The 27754-nt window shown below is 45.7% G+C and overlaps 1 protein-coding gene across 1 annotated transcript; it reads left to right on the top strand.

Moving 5' to 3' along the window:
- Positions 1–14468: 14468 nt before the first annotated feature.
- LOC135400238 (procathepsin L-like) lies at positions 14469–26420 on the top strand. The gene is made up of 5 exons (XM_064632013.1): positions 14469–14771; positions 15447–15599; positions 16936–17312; positions 20940–21050; positions 25895–26420. Exons 1-5 carry the CDS (start codon positions 14478–14480, stop codon positions 26013–26015), a joined length of 1056 nt encoding a protein of 351 aa, XP_064488083.1. The 5' UTR covers positions 14469–14477; the 3' UTR covers positions 26016–26420.
- Positions 26421–27754: the final 1334 nt, after the last annotated feature.

The following is a 27754-nucleotide window of genomic DNA, read 5'->3' as shown; positions in this document are numbered from 1 at the left end:
ATCTTGTCACCAAACGCGCCTCCAAATGCTACTAGATGTGAACGGTTTCAGTAACATCATTCAAATTCCTACCCGGATCACTGATAGTGCAGCAACGTTGCTTGATCTATTCATCACAAACGAACTTGATACTTCTACTTTCGTCATCAGTGTAGACATCAGTGATCACCTGCCGGTTGTCGCAATGATACCTTCACCTAAAAAGAAGTCTAAAAACCATGAGCACGTGTTACACCGGCCTATCGACTGTTGTCACTCGAGGCTTTCCGTATAGACATGCTGTCAGTCTCACGGGAACACGTTTTCCAGGAAAGCACTGCAAAGAGGGCATACATGCAATTCCTTTGTAAGTTTCGAGAATTGTACGGTAAGCATTTTCCAATAGCACCTTACAGGGTATCTTCTAAACTTCGTAAACCATGGATGACGAAGGAACTAACAAACATGATAAACATTAGAAATAGGCGTTACAGAAAATTTATTAAAACAAGGTCAGCTGATGATCGTGTCAGGTTTAAAAAGTATCGGAACAGTGTGAACTCGTAGTTACGTAGTGCCACAAAGACGTATTACAACTCTGTTTTTGAAAATACAAGCCCAGAAGCCAAGTCTGGCATGGAGGAGTCTTAAATCACTGTACACTCATGAAGACAGATCCCTACAGGAAATAACTATAGGAGGTACGATCATGAACGGCATAGAGCTTGCAGAAAAATTTAACACTTTCTTCGTCTCCCAATCAAACTCGCCACCTAATGTTTCTTGTACTAGTTCCAACCACCCTACAGCACATTTTGTGCCGAGTCCAAGCCAAGGTTTCTTCTTATCTCCAACTGATTAACAAGAGGTATTCTCTTTTTTTTAGGAACCTTAAAAACAGCAACAAATGCGACAAAGACGGTTTTCAAATACGACCAATTAAATTCATACTTGATGTTATTGCGCCTGTTCTATCATTTATTTACAATTTAGTACTCGAAACCGGTGAGTTTCCGAAAGAAATGCAAATCGCAAAGGTCATTGTACTGCACAAAGGTGGTGACGTAAATGAGCTAAAAAATTATAGACCTATATCCATCTTACCAATTTTTTCAAAAGGTTTGGAGAAATTAATTCATGCAAGGATGGTTTCTTTTCTCAAAAAAAAAAAAAAAGAAACTCTCTGCTTTCAGAGTCCCAGTATGGGTTCAGAAGACAGAGATCCGCGGAACTCGCCCTTTTAACCCAGAAAGAACACCTTCTCTTCGGAATTGAAAATAAGCTTGTAACTTTAAGTGTGTTTATTGATTACACAAAAGCGTTCGACTTGCTAAATCATGATGCCCTTCTCATAAAGCTAGAATATTATGGTATCAGAGGTGTTACACTGAAACTTATACGTACCTACCTGCAATATCGTAAGCAGCTCGTTGACATCCAGGGCCACCGTTCTAGTACACATCACATAACAACAGGTGTTCCCCAAGGCAGCATTTTAGGGCCCCTTGCTCTTCATCATTTATATCAACGACCTGTTCACCTTATCTGATGATATTAAGATAATAGCATGCGCCGACGACACGAGTTTATTTTTGGAGGGGAAATGTGTTAGAGAGCAGAGCCTGCACTTCATGAGGTTAAAGAGTAGCCGTACAACAGGACGTATATATACCAGTAGAAAGGAAGGGAGAAAGGGAAATATAGAAAAGCAAAAACACAATCGAAGACACTTATCCAGCTGAGGGAGTTAAAAAAAAAAACAATAAGCAAAATAAGTAAAAAGCGACGCAGATCGGACAAGACCAACAGTAAATTGGCTTCCCATATCCTAATACGGAGTGGACATTCTTTTGACGTACATGGCTTCTGGGTTACTGGCATGTAACGGAATAAATGAACATCGTTCGAGTCCGTCTCATTACGTTGTTCAAATCGAATGAGAGCAAATTGAGAAGCGGATCTCTGGAGCACAGTCAATTAACCCTCGATTTATGAATTCCCTCGTTTTATGAACGGTGCCCTCATTCCGACAAATCCCCTTCCTCATTTCACACCTCGATTAATGACGGATTTTCCAGAAACGTTACCTGTTCGTGAACGGAGGGCTGATTTTGCTGGGTCAACGGGCACTCCACGCTCCCATTCTACTTTGAAACCGGTCTTCATAGAAATCGTGCTATTTTTCGTCCATTATTCTGCGAACACTTGAACGGTCCCCCTTGTGACTGTTTGTAACACCTCACGTGAACCCACCATTGCTGAAAGCCAGATAACTTTAAGCACTTGACTACACAGTGCTATCAATTGCCTGTTGACAGAAAAATACAATGGACAAAAGGGGTGATTCACTATGTGCATCTGGTGACTCTCTGATAATGAGTGCGAAGATGGCATTCACGCCATTGTCAACTATGATTTCCCAAGAAATAATTAGAAATAATATAATCCCAAGAAATAGATTCCCAAGAAAAGATTTCAGCTACAAATTGGTCATCATCAGGTACGTCGTGTACCACATCACCGCTTTCTCGGCGTTACTCTCGACCGGAGTTTGTCATGGGTAGCGGAGGTGCGCTGTCTAAAAGCAAGAGCTGAGAGTCGTCTTAATGTCCTTCGTTACTTATGCGGTTCCCGGTGGGGCACATCTCCTCGGGCAATGCTCAGCGTTCACCGATCTCTTATAAGTCAGATGGTTGCGCATCACATCCCCTTGCTACACAACCTCCCTGTTACCACAGAGAAGGTGTTAGAGTCTATCCTAGCAAAGGGCGTCAAGCTCTGTCTTGGCCTTCCTCGAGCAACGTCAAACGCTTTAGCCATGGCAGAAGCACGGGAACCACCTGTATCAGCTCTCAGGATGCAAGAAACGTTCCGCCACTACGTGCGGTTGGCAACGCGTCACCATCGCCATCCTCAGCTTCGAGCCATTATGAGGCGTCACCACTCTTCTTTTACCCAAGCTATCCAGACACAACGTGGTCTTATTCCGAAACACAAGCCACATGCATTACCAGATATCCCAACATGGGTCCTGCACCCTCCTGACGTAAGAACTAGTGTGCCTGGTCTCCCGGGAAAGAAGGATATACCAACGCATGTTCTTCGTCAGTTCAGTCTTGAGCTACTAAACAGCTCTGCAGGCAGGATGCAGATTTTCACGGATGCCTCTACGACATCATCCGGCTCTTCGTGTGCATTTGTTATCCCGGAGGCGAATATTGAGAGAGCGGTGCGGCTGTCTCACGTCACCTCTGCAACGGCCGCTGAACTTTATGGAGTCCTCTTGGCAATAAGTTTCATCAACTCACAATCTTCAGCTGCTCGCTGGACCATCTATAGCGACTCAAAATGTGCGTTACAGACCCTAGCTACCATGTTTACTACGGGATCTCTGGCGACACCAGCACAAGATGTCTTACACGCACACCATGCAGCAGTTTTAAAAGGTCATGACATCCAAATGCAGTGGATCCCTAGCCACTGTGGCATTGCAGGTAACGAGGCTGTGGACGCTGCTGCACGCCGGGCTCTTCAACTAAGGCGCGCCCAGGTGTTGCCCATTTATTTCACCAAGGGTGACGCGGGGCGAATGCTGAACGAGTTAAAACAAAGAATGTGCAATACCTCCTGGTTAACAGGATCGGCTCGGGATTCGCTTCTGTATAAGGTCGACCCAGGGTTACGCTTTCGAGTACCACCTTCCTTTACGCGACAAACGACAACTGTCCTACATAGGCTACGGCTCAATGTACCGTACAGCGCACGTCTCCTCTTCAAAATCGGAAAGCGAGACTCTCCGAACTGTAGTGAGTGTGGCGTTGTAGAGGATGTTGAACACATCCTTCTCAGGTGTCAGAAGTACGTCGATGCTCGAAGGGCATTAGAGACAAGCCTCTCTCGTTTGGACTCCCGAGCCTTCGACATCACGAAACTATTAGGTCCTCCTTCGTCCGACAAGGCGCTAAGGGCACTTGAAGACTTTTTGCATGCAACCGGGCTTATGGACATCCTATGACACGGTGAATGTGTGATGTGTCCTGTGTGTGCCCCCGGTGATTCCGCCACTTTACTCTAACTTGGGCGCAGCTCTTGAACTTTTGACCTACATGTTGAACTCAATTATCATCTCTGTTCGTCTCTGGACATCATCCTTTTGCGTTTTCATCATCTCATCATCAGGTTGAACTTTCTGTATTAAGTGTACTGGGGTAGCCAGTTTGACTTCGTCGAAACTTACATCCCCATTTTTTTCTTTATTCACATCACATCACATCACATCACCAAGAAATAATCCCACTCGCGCTCGTGCACAAGTTACGAACAATCGGAAGTCATAAATTCCCCACACAAAAACAGTTCTTCACATGAGAAACAGACTTCGTCAGCGAGTCCGCTACCACGTATGTAGTTGGCACGAACGAGACGTGAAAAGTTCCTTCTTCCATCGCGTGTCTTGCAAATAATTATTCTTAAGGCTTATGTGCTTCGACCTCTGATGTTGACTTGGGTTTTCGGAGAGTCGTATCGCAGACTGGTTATCACAGCGTAGCTGTGTGCCTACACCGCGGAGGTGACGTAAACCCAGCTCTCCAAGAAACATTCTAAGCCATTTTTCGTTTTTCACAAAGAGCCACGTACTGTGACTCGCATGACGATAGTGCTATGATGTCTTGCTTCGTTGATTTCCAGGAGATCGCAGCTCCCGACATCACGAAAACGTATCCACAGCGTGAGTTCCCGTTCTTCATATCTGTGTTCCAAGCATCCGAGTAGCCAATAATCTGACTTCTGTTTGCCTTGTACGTCAGACATGCGTCCTTCGTTCCTTTAAGATTCCTCAACAGCCTCTTTGCCATTTTCCAGTGGTGGATGGAGAAACATGAATTAAACTGGCTGAGGTGGTCTACTGCATACGCAATGTCTGGCCTTGTTCCTTGCACAAGGATGCGAATCAAGCTTTGATAGGGAACGTTCGGTTTCTCCTGCAGTGCGGCACTGTTCTCCATGTCCTGGTGTTAGATTTCCAGCGGCGTGTTCACTGGCTTACCATCCATGTGGCATTGATGTAATACTTGATTGATGTATCGCTCCTGGCTGATACTAATGCTCCTTTCTTTCTTGTTCCTCTGGAATTCAATTCCGACGATCCGATTCGGCTCTCCTAAGTTTTTCAAATCCGCGTCTGCTTTCAGAAATTTCAAATTTAATCTAGAGGCAAACGCACTTCTGCCTCAGGAGATGGGCGGTTTTAGGAAATCCCGATGCACTATGGACTGAGTTCTTGACCTGGTATCGAGCATTGAGCACGAGTGTGGATGTGGCCGGCTAACTGCCGCTGTCTTTTTAGACATCAAGAATGCTTATGACTCTGTAAGCCACGCCCAGGTGTTGCATGCATTGTGTACATTGAATGTTGTCGGCCGACCTGGTACATCATCGGCCAACAGGTTTGTTTCTTGATGCGGATCTGTACCCTGGCCAATGACTTGCCAAGCACTGGCCAGCCTGTATTGCTCCAAGCGTGTACAAAGATAGAGGCCTAAGCAACCCTTGGGCGTCCCTCATATTCATACTCAATTGTCTCACGGCCTGGCAACGATTTATGATTCTTCGTTTGTTGCCCGTTTCCCCACAACGGACAGTGAGTATGGCGTTTTAAGCACAAATTTTCCACACTGAAGAATATGCACGGCGTTGAAAGTGCAAAAAATATACAAAAGAGACAGGGTGAATCATAAAAGCTGGCAACGTGCCTGAGACGCCAGGACCGAACAGCTCACAAAGAAAAGCAATTGCATTTCTTACCGAGGAAGAACAGGTACTGTACATAGGAAGGGAGTTTCCTCAGGACAGAAGCCGCCGATATTTCGAACAGCGACTGTTCTTCTTCTGAGCGCCGTCCTCATCATAGGGCAGGGTGTTTAAAGGGTTAGGTGTGACGTGTTTAAAGGTGCATGCGAATTGTGGGTCAACAGCCCGGAGTGAAGAAAGGGTCCGGACGGATTTCTACGGCCGCAGTGAATAGCCGCTTTGTTAGAGTGTGGAGGGGATTATGTGAACGGTATGGTGGTCGTGGCTCCAGGCAGTAGTGACAGATTTGTGACTGAACGTTAAAGTGATCAGCGACTGCTTTGGGGAGTTCCTCCCCAAAGGGGGTTTGGGGAACTCCCCAAAGCAGTCGCCAAGCACTTAAACGTTCCTGGTCACAATTTTGACAACATTAAACAATATACTCTAGAAACAGGGATTAGATCCACACGTCACAGACGTGCTAGGGAGTGTTATCTCATATACAAGTTTAAGGCTTTTCACCCGCACGGTATCAACAAATCACAAGGCACCCTAGAAACACTTCACAAATAAAATATGCTTTTTCCTTCTATCTCGGTTATCATCTGTTATGTTCTGCATGGCCACTGGTTTTTGCTTCCTTTATTGCATGCCACAACTTTGTACTACAAATATTTAAAAAAAACTTTGCTGGCTCTGGAATTTTCCCCCACGTAACCCCTAACCTCCTTATCTTTCGCTATGTTTGCCACGTCTTGCCTGTTGTCCCGTTTCATCAACGTGTTCGTGAGCCTCCCATTTTTCTATAAGCGCCCTGGAGCCAAGATCACTCCGTTCACATAATCCCCTCCACACTCTAACAAAGCGGCCATTATCTCCGGCCGTAGAAACCCGTACGGAGCCTTTCTTCCCTCCAGGCTGCTGACCCACAATTCGCATGCATCATTAAACACGTCACACCTAACCCTTTAAATGGACAGTCCGGGAAAACCGGAAGTTGATTTTTTCCAGCTGCCACGGAGGCTTACATGCTGGGTGGAAAGTTTCAGCTCACAAAATGGCGTGGTTTTCGAGATATCGAATAAAAAATACTCCTCTGAAGACATCCGGTTTCGTTTTTCTCCCTCGCATACTCCTTGCCCCAACGATCCTCTATGTACGTCAGCCGTCACGTGAGCATGACGTCCCAAATGAACAAAGTGGACTGGAGGACTGCGCCGTTGCTGGGAATGCAGAGAGGTGTTTTTGTCTATGAGTGTACTGAACAGAAGGCTACGTCGTGATACCTGTGTTTACATTGACACTACTCTGCATTTTAGTCTACATAACGCGTGATTGCTACTCAAAAACATCATAATGGACAAATGCTAGCACGCAACAATCAATTATCGCGCAAACAGGCATGCGCAAGTCACGTGCGGCATTGCTCTTATGCACGTCACGCCAGAGCTCGCTGCGGCCTTTACTCAGGACCAAGTGCGGCATAGAAAAAAGTCGATTATAAATCGTGCGATACGATTTCTTCTGAAATATTTTGCACAGTTGTTGTGAGGAGTATTAGAAATCATAACGCGGTGTTTCCCAGACCTATGTTTTCGACCGGACTGTCACTTTAAATACCCTGCCAATGATGAATAGCGGGAATCAATCCACTGGATTATGTTCAGATCCCCATAAATGTTATATTTCGTAAGATTCAAATTTTGACCAGTACTTTTGTCGCAGGTGGTGCAGCTCTAGAATGTTTGTACCAGACCCACTTTCACAGAACAGACTGGTCACATGCAGGCAACGACCAGCAATTAATTCTTGAGAAATCGTACTTGACACTGGCGTGAATCCCATCTTCGCACTCATTATCAGAGAGTCACCAGATGCACAGAGTGAATCACCCCTTTTGTCCATTGTATTTTTCCGTCAAAAGGCAATTGACAACACTGTGTAGTCAAGTGCTTAAAGTCATCTGGCTTTCAACAATGGTGGGTTCACGTGAGGTGTTACAAACAGTCACAAGGGGGACCGTTCACTTGTTCGCAGAATAATTGACGAAAAATAGGACGATTTCTATGACGACCGGTTTTCAAGTAGAATGGGAGCGTGGAGTGTCTGTTGACCCAGCAAAATCAACCCTCGGTTCATGAACAAGTAACGTTTCTGGGAAATCCGTCATTAATCGAGGTTTGAAATGAGGAAGGGGATTTGTAACAATGAGGGCACCCTACAAAAAACGAGGGAATTCATAAATGGAGGGTTAATTGACTGTGCTCGAGTGGCCCGCTTCTCAATTTGCTCTTATTCCACTTGAACAATGTAATGAGACGAACTCGAACGGTGGTCATTTATCCCATTACATGCCAGTAACCCAGAAGCCATGTACGTCCAAAGAATGTCCAGTCCGTATTAGCACATGGGAAGCCAATTACTGCACTTTACTGCAGTTCCGCAGGAGAAGCATTTTAAAGGGACCGAAAAGTGAATATAAACCTATCGAAACTTTATGTTCAGCGAAAAGCTTGCACCTTCAAAAGTTCAAATATGAAAGAACTCCGCTGAAATCGCTTTAGTTTTTCTGTAATCGAATTTTCCATAATTGCATGTCCAGGGACCTAGTAGGAAACCGGGCAGTCTGTCAACAATTGCATGACCCCGTGCCATCTGTCGAGGACGCATGTAATACGCGCACTTCCGGGCACTAATCCGGCGAAAACGAAAATGGCAGTGGGCATTTGTGACCAATTTCTACGTCGAGAACGTCGAGCCTCTTGAACATGAGTGCGCTGGAATTCTGCATTCGAGAACTGCCGCTCACACAGAACTGCGGTTCGTGCGTTAACGTGCTGGAAAGTGTGTTCTTCGCAGCAGAAGATTCCTCGTCCAGAGATTAATCGGAGTCACATTCGTCCTCAGCAGTAGCTCACCGTGCCGTGAACGTGGACTGCTTTGTGAACTTCCCATGTATCAGGGAGAAGCACTTGTGTATGCCGCAACAAGCGCTGTTTTTTCGTCGTGCAGGTGTTCAAGTGTGAAATGCAAACCGACGGATAATACGGTTTTTGCTGCCGAGAGGTAGAGAATGCGTGTAAAAAGCAGACAGACAATTGCATCAGAACTACCGTATATTTCGAAATACTGTGACTTGACACCGAAGTACTGCAAGTGTCATTTACATACATCCCAGAAACCGAAGAGCATGGCAACATACAAGGCAGCGCCGTGTTGTCTTTACGCGCTACTTGAACTGCAAACTGGACGGAATACCCTTATTTCTGCAGGAAATTCCGTTATACCACTTGTCGGCCATTCACAAGATGGATATGTGGTACTCCGAGAAAATACAATAGAAAGTACTCCACTGGATCTCGATCTGCGTCATGCATGCTATTAGGGATGCTTTCCCATCAGTGCGCTGACTTTTCTCATTGCTTTTTCTTTGCTGTCACAGCATATTATAATTACTAGTTTGTTCCTGGAGGGTTAAGTAAGCTGTGGGCATAGATGTATTTGTAGGTTATACTCAAGTCTCAATTGTATATGTGAGGAGTAAGAAAGATAATTTTCATTAGTGTCATTCAGCTGAACTGTGTTCATAACCTTTTAGTATACTTCTTAGTGACTACGTTTCCAAATGTCAATTAATATTTAAACCAAGATTGGGATTTAACACACTGATTCATTATCACGTCACCAACTAACATTTGTAAAGAAGGACTTGAGGGCTGACTTCAAGTATTATTAACCCTTGATCTCGGTTCAAAGTTAATCATACACCATTGGTGTGCATAGTACTCCAAAATGGCTAAATCATTTATAGCATAAGTTCTCTGTTACTGTAATTGAGATGTACTTTTGTAAAGTACTTTTGACAGCCATGGAAATTGAAACTGGCTTCAGTGTACACTACAAATGCATTGTAACATTTAATTGAAATATAATACAAGAGTAGAAGCAACATTTTGTTACAACTCAAACTATATCTCTCTTTTTTATTGTCCAGGGATTTAGGAAACAGAGTAGGACTTCCTGCCCTCTGATGTTTTGACGTACTTGATAGAGTTGTAAAACCTGCAACAAAATAAACAAGAGAAGTATAAACAGTGTCGTCTTTCCCTTTCGAATTCAACAAGCTAGTTATATTTTACCATTTGTGCAGTTTTGTATTCTCTGTTGGTGAAAAGATTACAGGGACAATAATGCTGCAGATCCAACAGTGACTACACAGCAGATCCTACAAATTTAGGACCAATGTGATGTGGTAACCTTGCATGGCTCACTACAGCAGTGACACACACTGAACAATTCCAGTAGTGAGGCTTAAAAGACAATGAACTTTCACTGTTTCAATGGTCATTCAAGTGTAGAGGATGCATCTCTAGAAAATTAATTTGCGTTCCGTAGTCATATAACTACACCTCTTCACACAGGAAGTATTCTTCTACCATTCAAACAAGCTAGCAATTCTCATCGGTTTCTTCTCCTACTGTTGACGTCGTACTAATGTTCTGCACCTGTCCAAAGACTCCATAAATGTCACAAAGTCTGCAACACCTAACAAGTCTACTGCTTCCATATCTGGACTTTGCATACCTGCTTTCAGCTATTTCTGTCATGTCAACTTGAGTGCCTGGATCACGCAATACGTAGTAGTCTGGCGCCACTTCAACTCTGGAAGGCCCCTGAAATTAAATGTGTTGATGTTGACAATATTGAGTACGGAACAAGTAGGATAACAAAAGTTAAATGGAATACGGCATCGTTATATTATAATTTATACATGTGTGACGTCTGTGACATCTGTGACGTCTGTCCCTAAGAGTTGTGTTGAACTCGTCACTTCGGTGAAGCAAAATCACTGGTTACTGAACGGCAGTTTGCTTCGGACGCCTTCGCAATTCGCCGGCTACGGCATCTTCTTCGTAGTCATCGGCAGCAAAATAAGCTCATCACACACGACACGAGTGCTGTGTCTAATAGCCGAGTGTTTCGAACCACATTCGTTCTCGCGCTCACTCCTCTTGTGGCAGAAAACGAAGATGAACGGACATGATTTTAGCATTCCCGAACACCAGAACTAAACCAGGCAGATGTAGGTATCCTAAATACGTGACACAGCAGCCACGAACATGTCATCCACTTCCACTTACTATTTCGCGAGACCAACATGACCACCCACGACGTAAACAATAAATGCGATAACACAGACGGCCTTGCAGATGGCGCGGTGGACCGTAGCTCGTAGCGGCGAAGTAGCTGAATGCTTTATTAACGTATAAACTATGGAAGTGAGCGTCATTTTTAAAATGTCGTTTAGCTGTAAGATCCTGTGCGTCAACTTTGTTCTCTATAAAATTAGCTCTCACGTGGTAAGGATTGACCAATCCCTGGGAGCCCTGGACCGGAAACCGCCGAAACCCAAGCTTCTCTTTTCCGCCGTTTGTTGGCAGCACCGTCCATGTTCCGGCAATGTTCAAAATATTTATACGTAAAAAATATGCCGAATTGAGAAGTAATGCTTTCTGTGCCTTATCAAACAATGATGTTGTGCACGACAGTGGGCAAAAATATGGGGGTTATTTTTCACTTTTCGGTCCCTTGTCATCAATTCCGTAGCAATAAGTCCCGTCGGTTGAACACGTTCGGTTTAGACATTATAATATTCATTCACGATCTCAATAACGTGCATTCTACCATAAAATTCACCCATTCGTATAGGGCTGAAACCGTCAATTTCTTTGGAGTAGAGGTAAATATTTGTGACGGTAGCTTTTGTACTAACTTCTATGGAAAGCTAACTTATTCGCAACAATACCTGTCTTTCAATAGTTGTCCAATGATGAGCACAGCGAACAGTCCACAAATATCTAAAGAGCCGCCACCCGTAAAAAAATCCCCAGTCATTAACCTAACTGAAAGTTTTGGCAGTATTATCCCTATGCTCACTAATACACTGAACCGCCATTACAGAATTATTCTCCAACCCGATAGAACCAAGGAAGTCATACCGGAACACTCCCGACGGGTAACTTAGAGGCGTGCTCGGAATTTCTACGACGGCTTAATGCATTCAAAGATCAGCAAATCGGTCACCACTACAATAGGTTGCCACTCACGCAATGACAGAGCTTGTCAAGTATGCAAATTAATGCAGAGTACGCGCAAACTACAAAGCGCAAAGAATAGCGGGAATCAATGCTGGCTTATGTTCAGATCTGCATAAATGTTATATTTCGTAAGACTCAAATTTTGACCAGTACTTTTGTCGCGGGTGGTGCAGCTCTAGAATGTTTGTACCAGATCCACTTTCACAGAACAGGACTGATCACATGCAGGCAACGATGAGTAATTATTTCTTGGGAAATCATACTTGACAATGGCGTGGATTCCATCTTCGCACTCGTTATCAGAGAGTCACCAGATGCACATAGTGAATCACCCCTTTTGTCCATTGTATTTTTCCGTGAAGTGGCAATTGATAGCACTGTGTAGTCAAGTGCTTAACTTTGTCTGGCTTTCAGCAGTGGTGGGTTCACGTGAAGTGTTACAAACAGTCACAAGGGGGACCGTTCACTTGTTCGCAGAATAATGGACGAAAAATAGCACGATTTCTATGAAGACCGGTTTCAAAGCAGAATGGGAGCGTGGAGTGCCCGTTGACCCAGCAAAATCAACCCTCGGTTCACGAACAGGTAACGTTTCCGGAAAATCCGTCATTAATCGAGGTTTGAAATGAGGAAGGGGATTTGTCGGAATGAGGGCACTGTACAAAACACGAGGGAATTCATAAATGGAGGGTTAATTGACTGTGCTCCAGAGATCCGCTTCTCAATTTGCTCCCATTCGATTTGAACAACGTAGTGAGACGGACTCGAGCGATGGTCATTTGTTCTGTTACATGCCAGTAACCCAGAAGCCATGTACGTCAAAAGAATGTCCACTCGGAAGTAGGATATGGGAAGCCAATTAACTACACTTTACTGCAGTTCCACAGGAGAATCATTTTAACTTTGTTTGGGTATACACTGAAGGAAGGTAAAGCGAGTGGGAACACTTTATCACAATTAAAATGAAGAAACTTTGGAGCAAAGCCGGGTTAAAGAGTAGCCATAGTGCTGGGCGTATACATACCAGCAGAAAGGGAGGAAAGGAGGGTAATATCGAAGAAAGATAATAACGCAAAATACGTATCGAAGACACTCCTCTAGCCGAGATAGCTGAAACAACAATAAGTAAAACGCCAAGGAGACAGGACAAGACCAGCAACTACAACACAGGGCCATGTGTCACAGGCACATAACAGGGGAAAATTCACAGCCGAAAAACGCAAGGCGATCCTTCCGATGCTCCCTCATCTCCGGGAGTTTCGGGCAAGGCACAATGTCGCTCTGCGGTCCCCAGCCGGTCGCGTTACCCCCTCATCAGTCTCCAGACACATGCACCCTCAGCATCCACACTTCATGGATAACAGGAGGACGACTTACTTCAAACATAATTAAAAAATGAACAACTGTAACGACGACAGAACGACAGAAAGCTCCACTCCATAACCAACAGACACACTTGTGCGTAACGCGTTACTAGTAATTGCGTTACATGTAATCAATAAATTTAACATGAAAGTAATTTTTGGGGTAATCAATAACTTTTCTGAGTAATCGATTACTTTTCCGGCAGAGATTAACTTATCTATCAGATGTCCTGCCCCAAGTCAAGACCCTCGTGCGGTTAGCCTTTTTTGGACTGTTCTACTATTCGCTCCGAGCTCGAACGGCGCGCTGCGGAGGACGGAGAACTATCGCAGTAGTGGACACGTCGTCTGCCTTTACACGTTTATTCAGCGTTCAGTGCCGTAGGGGGAACCGAATAGTATCGTAGCATGGCGGCACAAGTGATCTTCTGGTGAATATACACTAGAATTACGGAAAAGAACCATAAAATCCGAACATCGATCCACGTGTTGTCCACACTAGATTGATGACAGTGTCGCCCCCAATAGGTCGATATCGCAGCCAATAGCAAGCGGAGGTCATTGTAATAACGCTATGGAATTTCAGGGTCTCTCCCTCTAACCTCATTCTTAACACCAGTGTGCTAGTAAATGTAGATTTTGAGGTTTAGTGAGTCATGGGGAAGTTCCAAGCAATGTTCTTCCACAATCGGGACAACGTGTTTCCCGACGAGAAATACAGTAGACGTACAGATCAACTTGTCCTACGCGTGTTTATTCTCCGTGTTGTTCCAGCTGTTCAGCTGTTAACGTTTATTTATTGATTTTTTCAGTTTTTGTTTGAGGCACACAACGACTGCTATAATTTGCGCGAATGCAGAGTAACGACCGGAGTAACGCTTTATTTTTCTGCTCGATACTCAGTTAAATCTGGATTCGAGTAATTGGTAATGGTAATCAATTACTTTTTTTTTGTAACAGGCACAAGTCTGCTCGCAGGAAGGGCCCGGAGGCCAAATTTGGTGACGCTCGCGCAACTGATTTCGCAATTCCACAGCGCTGAAAGTACGTATGGCCCACATGTTTTTCTCACACACAGTCAGGCTGGAAACAAAGGTTCGTATCATTTGAATTGTTATCGGAAGGGTCCATTCACGTCCTGCAGGGCTTCGTACTCGACCAACCACAGAACAGTCGATATCACTAACCATTTAGCCCATTGAATGAACGAGATAAGACTATCTCGCGCACTTTGCAGGCGATATAAATGTCGCATCCCGCATTCGTGTTCTGCATCCTGGTAACCGAGGCAATGTCTTTTCGGGTTCTTGCATTCTCTGCAGTTCTTTGCTGTGTCCTGGCACGGAGAGTGCCCAGGCCGCAGTTAGACGAACACTGGGAAATCTACAAGGGCGTACACAGCAAGGAATATGTACCAGGAGAAGAACACGACCGAAGACTCATCTGGGAAGACAACTTGGACTTCATCCGGAGGCACAACCTAGAGTATGACCTGGGGCTTCGGACGCACACGGTGGCAGTCAACAGTTTTGCTGATTTGGTGAGGATTCGTTTGGCTTTCGATAGAAACGTTGCAACGGGGCGTGAAATGCTGTTACGAAGGCTGTTGATGGAATTGGGATTATTGAAGACGTAACCAGTTGCATGTATGTGGTTCAGAGGCAACCATATAAGGACCACCCTTGCGTAACGTGATAAATAAGAAGCTAAAATCTAATATATATGTTATCGCTCGTCTAAGCGAACCCTCAAGCAATCCCTCCATGTATTCAGTTGCTTTGACATATTGACGCACGATGCGGTATTGGAAGAATCTCTGACGATTTCCTTAGGATTTATTTAATACTCGTCAAAATACTTCTCTCAGGGTACGCGTTTTGCCTCGTGTGTCGACAAGTGAAGCAGCACAACGGGACACACCACGAAGCTTCTAGCTTGCGCACTGAAATAGCTGCCTCCGACGTATTTGCATGTACGTAGCGGTGGTGACGGTAGTAGTGGTGGTGGTATGGAGGGGGGATTTTTTAGGCCGCAGCACAAGATCAACAAGACGGAGAAGCGGCCGATACACGGGAGCGCCATTTTTATTGAACTTTCAGGAGCTATTAATGCCAACTACGTACGTCAGAAGAGGCGGTGCATGTAACTCTGTTGAGCAAGCTAATAAACGTGACACTTAAAGTAACGCGTCCTTCATGATTCTTATTTGTTGCAGACATCGGAGGAGTACCGCCAGCTTTACCTCGGCTACCGTCCGAGCGAGAGAAAGAAGACTGCACTGGGTGTACACAACGAAGCTTCATTGCACGATATTCCGGACGAGATCGACTGGCGTGATTATCACTATGTAACTCACGTGAAAGATCAGGTACGTCATTTTCAAGAGTTCTGCTTTTTTCATTTCAAGAGTTCTTCGTCTCTTTCTCTTCAAAGTAATTTACTGGAGCGCTCACAAAACGCGAGAAGGAAAATAAAATTCTCATCACCGATGTGCACTGAACTGCACTAAGGCACAACAATACGACGTTCCCAAAGGAGCGAGGTTTACAGCGAGAGCTGCAAAGCGACGCGAAGACGAGGCATCACCATCTCTGGCTATGGCTTAACGACATCGCGTCCTGCACCTGTGTTCCCAAAGGTGTACTCGCGAGAAACGCTGGAGCAGAAGAGTGCATTCATATAATGTGGTCCAAAACGTGTATAGTTCGTCTAATTTATCTCACATAATACCGTTATAGATATTTAAACTTTGTACAGAATAAGAAACAGGTGCAAACGTCATTATGAAAGAAGTCCATTATTATGTTCACTGCACCTACAAAGCAGACAAATTTGTGCGCTGATTTCGGTGTTCTGCAATGACAGCTTTTAATGCCGTTTATGTCTTTAGCACTGGCCCTTGTAACTTCGCACGCCACACTCATCTTCACCTCGGCGTTGCTTACGTTTTGCATACAGTTACCCAAGTTTCGTAACATTTTATCACCGGGTAAGCACTCAGAAAGCATCGCATCACAAATTTATTTAGACAATAATGTGAAGATGGGTAAAAATTGGCCAGGTTAGTTCATGATTAAAACGAATAAAAACCTTCAGTAGAAGGGAACAAATAAGACGAAGAACGGAACGTGCACTGTTCGTGTCGTTTCTTCCTTCATCTTCTTTGTTCCCTTGCACCGACGGTTTTTATTCGTTATTTGCACAGTTGTTCCTTTGAAATAGCGCGAAGCATGTAAAATAGCCTTGATTTTTGTGCCTGATACAGTATACCCTTCATTATCGCAATTACTAGCCGTGTTCATCATTGTACTGTATGGGACACGGTTGTCTAAAATCTCCAGCCAGTGTTGGGGCGATCCCCTATCGGCGATGTCGCGCAAAAACGAACTATACCGATATCCTCCACGAAGGCAGGCCGCGCTCGACTGCTTTCCCTAGCAGACGACGCTGAGTATGCGATGGTACTCTCTCACGACAGGTGCCGTTGCGTGGCCTTACCTCGGAGATGGTATTGGTATAGTTCCTTCGTATCCGACATCGCCGATAGGGGACTGCTCGGCCGCGGGCTGGAGATTATAGACAACCGTGCCCCAAACAGTACTTTTTTTTATAACCAAAATAACATCAACAGTTGGTTGTAGTGCCTGAAGCGATGAAACTTCTCGTCCCCAGAAATAAAGTGTACTTGTCGACGTGTTATGCAGGGTAAGTGTGGTTCCGGTTGGGCATTCTCAGCGAGTGGAGCTCTGGAAGGGCGGCATTTCGGGGACACGGGAAATCTAATCCGCCTCAGCGAGCAGAACCTGGTGGATTGTGATAATACGTCATCAGGCTGCGAAGGAGGAAGCATGGTTAACGCTTTTGAATACGTGTTCTACAATGGTGGTATCGACACGGAACTGTCATATCCGTACACGGCTCGTAAAGGAAGTTGCAAGTTCAGTAAAAGCAATGTAGGAGCTGTTGACCGAGGATATATGGGCATCGACCAGAGCGAAGATGCTCTAAAGAGTGCCGTGGCCATACATGGACCCATTGCTGCAGCTATCGATGCCTCTCATCGGTCCTTCCGATTCTACAGGTATGTTGCTCATCGTTCAATATTTGAAGTGGTCTTCCTTCAAGAGACGTGGCTGGGCTAAAGATGTGGCGTGGCATTATGTACCTGCTGCCAAATTTTCCCACTTGTGAGCAGTGAGTCGCTCAAAATTGTTCTTCACTTAAAATTGTTCAAAAATTGCTTCGTGGCATGCGGAAAGCGATCGTTCGATCAACCCTTCTCGACATAGACGGGGGGAGAATGTCAGAATAGTCCATTGGCCAGGACTCGAGCCAGGGGAGGCACGAGGCGTCGATGTATGGGACGACGGCCACCTCTCAGGAGCGCAGTACACGTCAGTCTCCGAGACGACAGATCTGCTTCTGTGGCGCTGTCGGCCTATTCACTCCCCACGACACCACAATGGGGTGGAACCCACTAGGGAACCAACCTGTGCCCTCCTTCGTAAACAAGGTGGTAAGCCATTAACACGTGCACCACTAGGAGTGCGGATAAGCCCCGCATGCCAGATGCTCAATAGCTTGCAGTGCAGATTTTGAGTCAGTGAACACAGCCCATTCCCGCGGAGCAAATCAACGATGTGCTGCAGAAAGAAAAGTATGGCATAGAGTTCCGCAGCTGTTGATGAGGTTTGACGCGAAAGCCCTCGTCCTTGCGCTACGCCTTCGGATGCTATAACGAATGCCGAGGCGGACTTGCCATTTCTGGATGCGCCATCTGTATATGCTACTGCAGACGTAGAAAACTGCAGACGGTATGGGTAGAATTCCAAGTATTACTTAGTTTTAGTGCATCGGAAGAATTTTACGAAAACGATACGATAAGGATAATTGGGTGTAGATTTACATATAAGTTACATTTGTGCTACATTATACTGGAACTGTATTGAACTTGTACTACACAAGTTTACTTGGTTATATTAAATATCCTAAACACATATAAGTTAGGTCAGCCTATAAGAAAAAAAACCAACAACAACAAAATGACAAGTTAAAAGAAGTCATCAACTGTACGCTTAGCAACGTGATGTTACTTGCTCCACCGAAATAGAGTGATTGGTTCATCGTGTTCTCGGAACTCTTATCGTGAACACCTTCCAATGTACTAAAACAAAGGCAAATGGAAACTAGTAGCGAAAGCTAGTCGGAATACGAAATGAGGCTTATGAGCGCGGCTATCATCATGAAGCGCGAGCGATATACTGGGTGTTTGTAGTAGAGGTACGATCGTCAAAGTAGGCTTGTTATTCCTAGCACCCCTGTATCCGTGCCGTGTGTTCGTGCATCGGAATACGAAACGTCTGAGTAAACCTTGTTGTTTTGTTATGTTAAGTCGGAGTTTCTCTACCTTTTTGTTCAGCTCTATCATGGCCTCATTCTGAAGACGAAGGTGCCTATGGGAGTTAAGCTACACTCTTAGAAATGAACCAACCATCATCTCGAATGATATCGTCATAATCCCCTATTTGTTGAAAACGGGAGGCGTACGCCTTTTTTGTGACACTTATGCTGTTCATAATTGTCACAAAAAAGGCGTACGCCCACCGTTTTCAACAAATCAGGGAAGATAACGATATTATTCGAGATGATGGATGGCTAGGAGCGTGCAATGCGGTGAAGTTCATTTTTAAGAGTGTATGTGGTGAAGTTCATTTTTAAGAGTGTACCTGTGTAGTTACACCTTTAAAAGAACTGTCACCTCGGCAATGCGGCCAGTGGGCTTAAACAAGGCAGTTGACCCGCAACCACGCCCGTATCCTCCACATCATGCCCGGTTCACACTGCGACCTCTCCGTTGCGGTACGGATCCGGTGCGGAAGCAGTTGTCGTACGACACACTGTTCAGATATATAGGAAGGGAGTTGCCTCAGGACAGAATATAGGGCGCCGACAGGACGCCGATATTTCGAACAGTCTCTGTTCGAAATATCGGCGGCTTCTGTCCTGAGGCAACTCCCTTCCTACATCTCTACCGGTTCGCTGGATTTCTACCCATCTGTGTTCAGATATATAGGTTCTTGACGAGGAATACGCTCGTGTTTGACGAAACACGACTCCACTTCCACGCGTGCATTCAGACAGCCGCAAACGGACAACAGTGATGTGGTAGGCGAAACTATAAGTTGTATTGAAGAGTATCATACGGCACACGGAGCAATTAGAGCTTCTTGTTTCGCCAACGTGCTTTCCACGGAGGCAGCCATGTTGGAAAACGAACCACGACGGCAGAGCAATAAAGAGCTTGCGCGGTGCGCCTCTGCTCATCGGTGAGCTGCATAGACGAAGGTAACCCAGTCCGCATGGAGTTCGGCTGAGCTGAACTCTTGCGGTTCGCAGTGCTTCGATGCCAATGACAACCGTTCCGCGTAGCAATCTGTAACGCATCAAAATGCAACAGCGTGGACAGCGAGGCACAATACGTCACAACGATCGGTTACAGCTGTACCTGTCTATCGTCCCTGCCGTCAACAGTGAAAGGGAACCCGTTTCAGCGCTCTTGTCATGCGATCTTGTGCCATTTTTTGCCATTTCACGGAAAACTGCAGTCGTGTCAGCCACACGCGTACCGCTTTGCGCTGTCGGAAGTGGGATCGGGTTCGGATGTGGTATCCACGCACGTGCAGACCGCATGATGCTGCTTGAACAACAACAACATAGATGAATGGATGATGATGATGATGATGATGATGTGGGATGCTGCTTGAGAAAACACTGTAGATACTGCTTTCGTGTACACATTGACATGCCCGACGACATCCAAGGCAAAAACACAGCAAAGACCTACTGCCGCACTAGGCCATTGCTGTGTTTTTGCCTTTACCACGAACAACACTGCCTGTTCGTGTGCAGGCAGTGCGAACAGCACTGCCTGCACTCGTCTCCCGGAAACCGATCAAGAAGTGACGGCGATGGCAATCGCGCTGAGATTCTACTAAAGTTTAGGTCTACGTGGCCAGACGAAAGGCAGGTACTTCGATAGATATAGAGGGAAACTGTGTTTCAAGGGCGGTTTACTTCAAGATCGTACAGCCGTACAAAGGGTCGGAAACCGAAAGGTGTATCAGTGTCCAAGAAGATGTTCCAAGCTCACTGGCGCACTACAGCAGTGGTGGTGGTGGTGACGGTATGATAGCGGTGGTATTGTATGGTGGTGGTGGCGATGATATGGTGATGGTATGATGTATGGGTGATGGAACCGCTCGCCGTAGTCCGCCACGCTCGGTCCCGGGCAACGCCACGACTACTTCGGCGGGGGATCGTGCGTGCTGGGCTGGCCTCACAAGGAAGCGTGCCACACATTGGTCTCAAAGCGTCTACGGAACCCGCTCAGACAACAGAGCCAGCGCCCGGATTCGAACGTTGGTCGCCTCCAGGCAGGGCCGGCGATAGGGGTGTGCAGGACCTTTTTCACACGATTAAGTGCATACTTGATATTTAAAAAAAAGTAATCACTGGTTGAGAGCTTCGTGCACTGGGCCTACGCAAGCGCGAGGCTTAAGGCGGTCGCCTTACTCGCCCCCTTTTCGCCGGCCCTGCCTCCAGGTGCGCTAGAGCATGACTCCTCCTGCTACCGCATAAGCCAACCACCTGAGATTTCAGATTTATGGGCAGATTTGACATTAGATCGGCACTTTATGTTTCATTGCAGTGGCGGCGTTTACAACGAACCTCACTGCAGCTCTCATAAGCTCGACCATGGGATCCTTGTCATTGGCTACGGTACAGGGGGTGATGGCGACTACTGGTTAGTCAAGAACAGGTTAGTGACAGCACTTTTTTTCTGTTATTGGAAGCTGAAACACGACATTCGCATGCGACGTCACGTGCACTCTAAAAACGGAACTTCACCGCATGGCACGCTGGTCGCCAATCATTGCAAAGAATGATAGAGTTATCTCTACTGGTTCGAAGAGAGAGATGGGCGTACGCCTTTACTTGGAATTATCATATATACTAATTGCCACAAAAAGGCGCACGCCCACCTCTCTCTTCGAATCGGAATCGATAACCCTATCATTCTTGGCAGTTGTTGGTGCACAGCGTGCTATGCGGTGAAGTTCTGTTTTTAGAGTGTGCTGAGTGTTGTACTGGGTCCCTTTGACTGGCCGAGCGTTGAAGTGTACACACTAACGCACGCAATGTACAGGGCGCGTGCCACGGTGTGGCTTCATACCACGCGCTACCGCTCTGGTTCGTTTGTTCTGTCGGCAAAGTCCTGCTGGGACAACACGGTGACGTTCAAGGAATATCCTGCGAGCATACACACTCTTAAAAATGAACTTCACCACATAGCACGCTCCTAGCCAACCATCATCCCGAATGACAACGTTCTCGCCCCTGATTTGCTGAAAACGGGAGGAGGAGCCTATTTTGTGTCCATTATGCACGGCACAAAATAAGCTCCTCCTCCCGTTTTCAACAAATCAGGGGCGAGAACGTTGTCATTCGGGATGATGGTTGGCTAGGAGCGTGCTATGTGGTGAAGTTCATTTTTAAGAGTGCACTGTTAAAATAAAACTACACCACATAGCACGCTCCTGGCCAACCATCATACCGAATGATATCATTCTGTGTCATGATTTGCTCAAACCAAAGGGAGGCACCTATCTGGGACAAGATAATCTGTCCCAGATGGGCGCCTCCTCCTATTTTCAACAAATCAATGCACAGAATGATATAATTAGGAATGATGACTGGCTAGAAGCGTGCTATGTGGCGAAGTTCTGTTTTAACAGTGTACGTTTGGGAGATATGCGACTTCCGCAGGATGTTCCAGCACATAACGCGGGGGTCCTTGGGACATGTCGGTATCTACCAAAACACGTCGCATAAGTCATCCTGGGACGTCGCGTGAATTAGCTGATGTCCGAATCAGCAGATCGCGTAATTCAGACCTGCTGGGATATTGAATGCCACATCCCCACCACACCTCCACCTCGCTTTAATATCTGATTGGGTGACCTGACTGCATGAAATAATAAGGTAACTTGATATGAGAGGTTCAAAACAACTTTATTACGAGATGATGACTGGTACCAAGTTGTACCAAGGTAAATGCAGGTACACCACCATCCTATTATCACTCCAGGGACAAAGCTAAGCGATATGCGACGGAGCATTAGCCTGCGCGTCCCTTCCCAGAAACTGTGCAAAAAATGCATAGGATTTTACTTCAAAATCTGTTTTCGAAAAGTGTTTGTTGTCGTTTTTGTCCACTTTCTCTGTTCTTGGAACCGCGAGAGGTGTCGCTGCTTCGGACTGGTTGGTATGGCTAGGGTGCGCTCGCTGCGGTAGTAGTAATAATAGCGCTTTTTCACGTGCCATTAAAGGGGTTGAGAAACCACACGGATAGAACTTTGTCTCTGGTAGGGTGTGTCCGCCTCACACTATGCAGTTCGTATGCGCAAAGCCCCCACTCGCACACCCTATTATTTTTATGGTACCGTGTTGTAAAAATATCGCACATCCGGGACCCCCCCCCCCCCCCCCCGGCTGTGGTGCTGAGCGATGTCGAGAAGCTCCACGAAAGAGGCGGGAAGTGGCGCATTTACCGGTTGCTCATTGGTGCCGCGTCACAGCGTTCATCGCTTCCCTGCTTTCAGGCATCGCCATGTAGATGGGTAACTACGCACTTCCGTGTCGCGCTTACCACTACGTCTTACCGGGATCTGGGCCCGCTTGCACGAAGCAAACTTAGTGTAATACTTAACGAGTTCCCCACTTAGTGTAGTGCCGGAGCCGTAAGTGGCTTGCACGAAACTTTTACAACACTAAAGTGGTGGCGCTCGCTCCGCGCAATTTAGGACGCTGGCCAAGGGTCCTAGAAGCACCGTAAACTACCGCAAAAAAGCTTAGGACTAACATGTTAGCCGCTATGAACCGTGTATTGGGGATTCGTCGTCGGCACCAACTGTATCTCGAAATACAGTACGCATTTTCCTCGCAATACTAACAATATCTCATATTTTTATCCTGTGGGTGACCTACGTTTTGTGGGTTTCGTTAGCAACATCTCTCAAAATGATCGCCGCGCGAGGTGCCTCTCACCGCGGCGATAATTTCTCAATCATCGAGCAATTCGAGACATACTTTGGGCCACAGGCTTTATTTTATTTAACGAAAGTACGCAACAAGTGACCTAACGCGTTCTTGCAGCTACAATGATATTAAAATACCTTATTTTGGTTCTACAAACTGGTTACCTGCGACGGCAGAAGCAGACGACTTCCCCACAATCTAAACATGCCGTGACGCATGACTTCCTGGGATGAACTCCGGAGGTTCTCTTTCTACCAATGAGAGCTTCCGAAAACTGCTACTGCTCGTAGCCACGATCCACTTTAGAACACTTAACTTAGGGCGGTCATCGAAGTGTTCGTGCAAGCGACTTAACTGCAACCCTAAACTTAGTGCACTAACGCGTTAGTGCAACACTTGCCAAGCGGGCCCGGACGAGGAGGAGGCGAGCCAAGAGTCGGAAAGGATCTCCTCATATTCCAAGTGCCATAACTCCGTGACGCGGAAGCGCAGCGTCAAGGGGTTTCAACGGAGAGGTTTGGAACCCATAAATATACATTTCAACCAAGACAATGTGTTATATTCGAGATTGAATTCACAACCTCTTTAACCAAACCCCGATCATGACACAAACTAGACGAGTTTAGACACCAGGCCTATGCCAGTCATGAGGCACAATCTGCTCTCTCATTCTCCATTGCTGCATTGTGAAGGTGGTCACCATATAACGGTAGTTAACCGGGGGTGATCTTACTCTTCAATGGATCTGTGTCATGCCGGCATCAGAGGAAACGAACGAGCGGACCAGCTCGGATCCTCGGCACACCTAAGGTGCAGCCGATCCTGACTGTTCCGGCCGACACCGAAAAACCGGTCGTTAAACAGCTAGTTGAAGTGCGTCATCCTGGCGTACAGGAAGTCGTGCAAAATCACCGACTCTCTCTTCCCACGAAAGGTCTTCCCCGTGTAATGCAGACAATGCTCCATCAGCTGCGCGCGGCATCTGCGTTCACGAACTCGCAACCGTTCAAGATTGTCTCCAGGGAGGATTCTCGTTGCGGTCACTGTAATCGTCCGGAGACTATCGAACACATCCTGACAGAATGCCTCGCAAACCACACTATGCGGGAAACTCACCTTCCCCATGCCAGGCCTGGCAAACTGACGGACGTCCTCTTCCCCGAAGGTTCTTACGCAGAATGACATACAAAAACTCGCAACCTCGTGCGTTCTCTTCAAGAAACGGGCCTCGCGGAAGGACCACTCTAGTGCGCCTCTCATCTACAGTGCGCCTCCGTCCCATCAGTATCGGTCATCCTGCCTATGCCTTACTTTGAAATTGTCATCTCTCTTCTCTCTTTTTTCTGTTTTTTGTTATAGTCGTGAAGGTGCCCACCTTGAGTGTGGCGAATTGTGTGAGCTATTTCGACCCCCCCACCCCTCGACATACAGGGTGTCCACGCTAAGCGTGAACAGATTTTTAAAAATATATCAATCACTTTTTCCGAGATGAAATCAATTGCAATATAGCATATGCTGAAGGGCACTCCCTAGGGGGGCATTAACAGACTCCTAAGGCAATGTCCTAATTAACTTTCAATAATTAACTTTTTAATTATAAAAGCTACGAAGTTGCTCTAATGAGAACATCTGATCTCTTCGGTCACCAGATACAAAAGCCGTTTTCAGAACAAAAATCTGTTCGATAGATCGTCCGCAAAAAATTCGTGAAGGAACGCCATTTTTTCTTTATTTTATTCATTGCGCATTTCTAGAGACGCGTCTTTCCTTCGCCCCCAATACGAGAGGATGAAAGAGCACACTATCGCCTCTTGCGTCCTGGAAAAACATTAAAAGAAAACAGAAAATGCAGCCCAAGGTAAGGGCAGTCGCGATAGAGTCACCCGATAGATTTGTGTTTTTGTTTTATTTCCGCAAGTTAAAGCTAATCTTCGACGCATGAGGCGGCACTGTGCTCTTTTACTCTCTCACACTGGGGGTAAAGGAAAGCCGCTTCTTTGAAGATGTGCAATAAACCAAATAAAGAAAAAAAATGGCGTTCCTTCATGATTTTTTTTGCGGACGATCTACCGAACGGGTTTTTGTTCTGAAAACGGTTTTGGTATCTGGTGACCGAAGAGATCAGATGTTCTCATTGGAGCAACTTCGTAGCTTTTATAATTAAAAAGTTAATTATTGAAAGTTAATTAAGATATTGCCTTAGGAGTCTGTTAATGCCCCCGTAGGGTGTGCCCTTCAGCATATGCTATATTGCAATTGATTTCATCTCGGAAAAAGTGATTGATATATTTTTAAAAAAATCTGTTCACACTTAGCGTGGACACCCTGTATAAATTAAGCTATAAAAGATAAGTTATTCGTCGTATTATTTTAAAGTGGCTGACAAAACCTTACTGATCGCTGACATGGGCGCTTCCTTGATCCTATCAATTTCGTAGAGTGTCATTCCGATCTTCTAAAACTGCCTCGTACTATGAGTTAGAATATCGTTGCGTCACATAGTTGAAACACGTGACGTGACATTTAACAGAAGTGAATGCTAACGTACTTGACTTTTTTTTTCAGCTATGGAATAGGCTGGGGAGAGAACGGCTACATCCGCATGAGCAGAAACAAGGACAACCAATGCGGCATCGCATCCGATGCATCTTACGTCATAGGCATAAGCAGCAACATAGACTGGTAACAATGGGCCGCTCAGGTTACATGCGACACACACACGCACGATAAGATATATCAGAAAACAATGGAAATCATGTATCGATAGTGTGAACAATGGGTTCCAGGTTTCAATAACATGCGCCGCCAGGATAAGGTAAGGGTTAACTCAGGTAAACAATGGGAACTCACGTGTCGATAGTGTTTGATAGGCACCTGGACGCACATTTAATGACTTTTATTAACACGCAATGACATGTAATAACACGCAAATGACATGTAATAACACGCAAAGGACATGTAATAACACGCAAAGGACATGTAATAACACGCAATGATATGTAATAACACGCAAAAACATCCGATGACGCCGCCTGTAGTTTCGGTTTCGGTTTCAAATAAATGGACGCCAAGCTTGGTTGCTCCACGTGTACTTCTGGTTTCAGTTTCGAATTCCTAGGTATTACCAGATGCCCTCTGGTTTCCAGCTTTTGACCGTCTGTAATTTCGGTTTCAAACCACAGCAACGCTAGTTTCGCTGTGACAACGTCAACGCATTTTCTGGTGATATAAATTAAGTGTACACGTAGAAATTTCATCAGAGAAAAAAAAAAACATGGTTGACCAGTTCTATGTGAACCTGCTCTCAAATGCGTCTTTGGATGTGTTTCCCGACAACACAATGAGCAAGTTCCGGGTAAAGCTAGCCCATCCACAGAAGTTGGAGGGTAGGTTGGAGGCCGCTTTAACAGAAATCAACATCCCTTTTTCGATTAAAAATGTCACTAACTGCCAAAAAAGTATCGGAAACGACGTTCCTTGGTTCTACGATTGAAGCAACAGAGAAGGTCAAGTTCAGTGCTAGTGAAAAGATTCTCTTGCCCTTGAGAAAATTTTTAGCGAAGCATTTGCAGTATAAGGCAAGAATTATACGTGGTAGCGGTCATTATGAGATACAACTTCCTCTGAACTATGGGTTGGAAATTAGCGCAACTCTTGCCGCTAAGCTTGGCATGGCTGAAGAGATAATCGGCTGTGGAGAGTTGGACAGAGGGTCACCCGTGAAGCTATACTCAGATACCAGGTGGATACGGAAGAAACGATTAACACGGTTAAGTATGAAGTTCCAGAAGGCAACTACGAATCGGGGAAGGGCCTCGTTAACTCCATTAACCATGCCTATCGAACAAAGCTTCATTTGTTGCAAGACGCTCGTCTGCTCGTGTGTAACCCATACAACGGGATTTGTCACCTGGAACGCATCAACGATGGCTATGTGACCTTTTATCCTTATTTGGCATTGATGTTGGGCTTCGGAAAGAGGACAACTTTCTCAAGTTATGCAGTCGCCGAACGAGACGTGTGTCTATTCCCTGCTCAAAACTATATTTTCATATACTGCGATGTCATCGAGAACGAATTTGTGGGTGACGTGACAGCACCACTTCTTCGATCGATACCGTTCAGAGTCCAGGGTAGGAATGATTTGATGTCTTATTTATTCACAAACCTCTACTATAAATATGTATCTGCGAAGGGATTGACGACCATTCAAATCGAGTTGGCAATCGAGATAGGTGATTTCATTCCATTCATTTCTGGCTCTGGACGTGTCGGGTTGACGATTCACCTACGTAAATGTATATAACAAACCCACCATGTTGCATAGCACATTTTGGTGCAGAAAACCGAGAGCATCTACCACACTATTCTGCTCCCGAACTTTATCAGATTGGAGGGGGCATATTTGGTGACGTATTGAGGGGT

The sequence above is a fragment of the Ornithodoros turicata genome, chromosome 7 (genome assembly GCF_037126465.1).
Source record: "Ornithodoros turicata isolate Travis chromosome 7, ASM3712646v1, whole genome shotgun sequence".
In the NCBI taxonomy this organism is placed as follows: domain Eukaryota; kingdom Metazoa; phylum Arthropoda; class Arachnida; order Ixodida; family Argasidae; genus Ornithodoros; species Ornithodoros turicata.
Note: the sequence above shows the minus strand (reverse complement) of the source record. Positions and strands in the feature narration are given on the sequence as shown.

What these genes read in the sequence shown, in the direction of transcription:
- LOC135400238 (XM_064632013.1), top strand. Translation starts at nt 14,478, where the DNA reads ATGTCGCATCCCGCATTCGTGTTCTGCATCCTGGTAACCGAGGCAATG. An exon ending in TCAACAGTTTTGCTGATTTG is followed by an intron (nt 14,772 to 15,446) that starts GTGAGGATTCGT and finishes TATTTGTTGCAG; the next exon opens with ACATCGGAGGAGTACCGCCA. An exon ending in TAACTCACGTGAAAGATCAG is followed by an intron (nt 15,600 to 16,935) that starts GTACGTCATTTT and finishes CGTGTTATGCAG; the next exon opens with GGTAAGTGTGGTTCCGGTTG.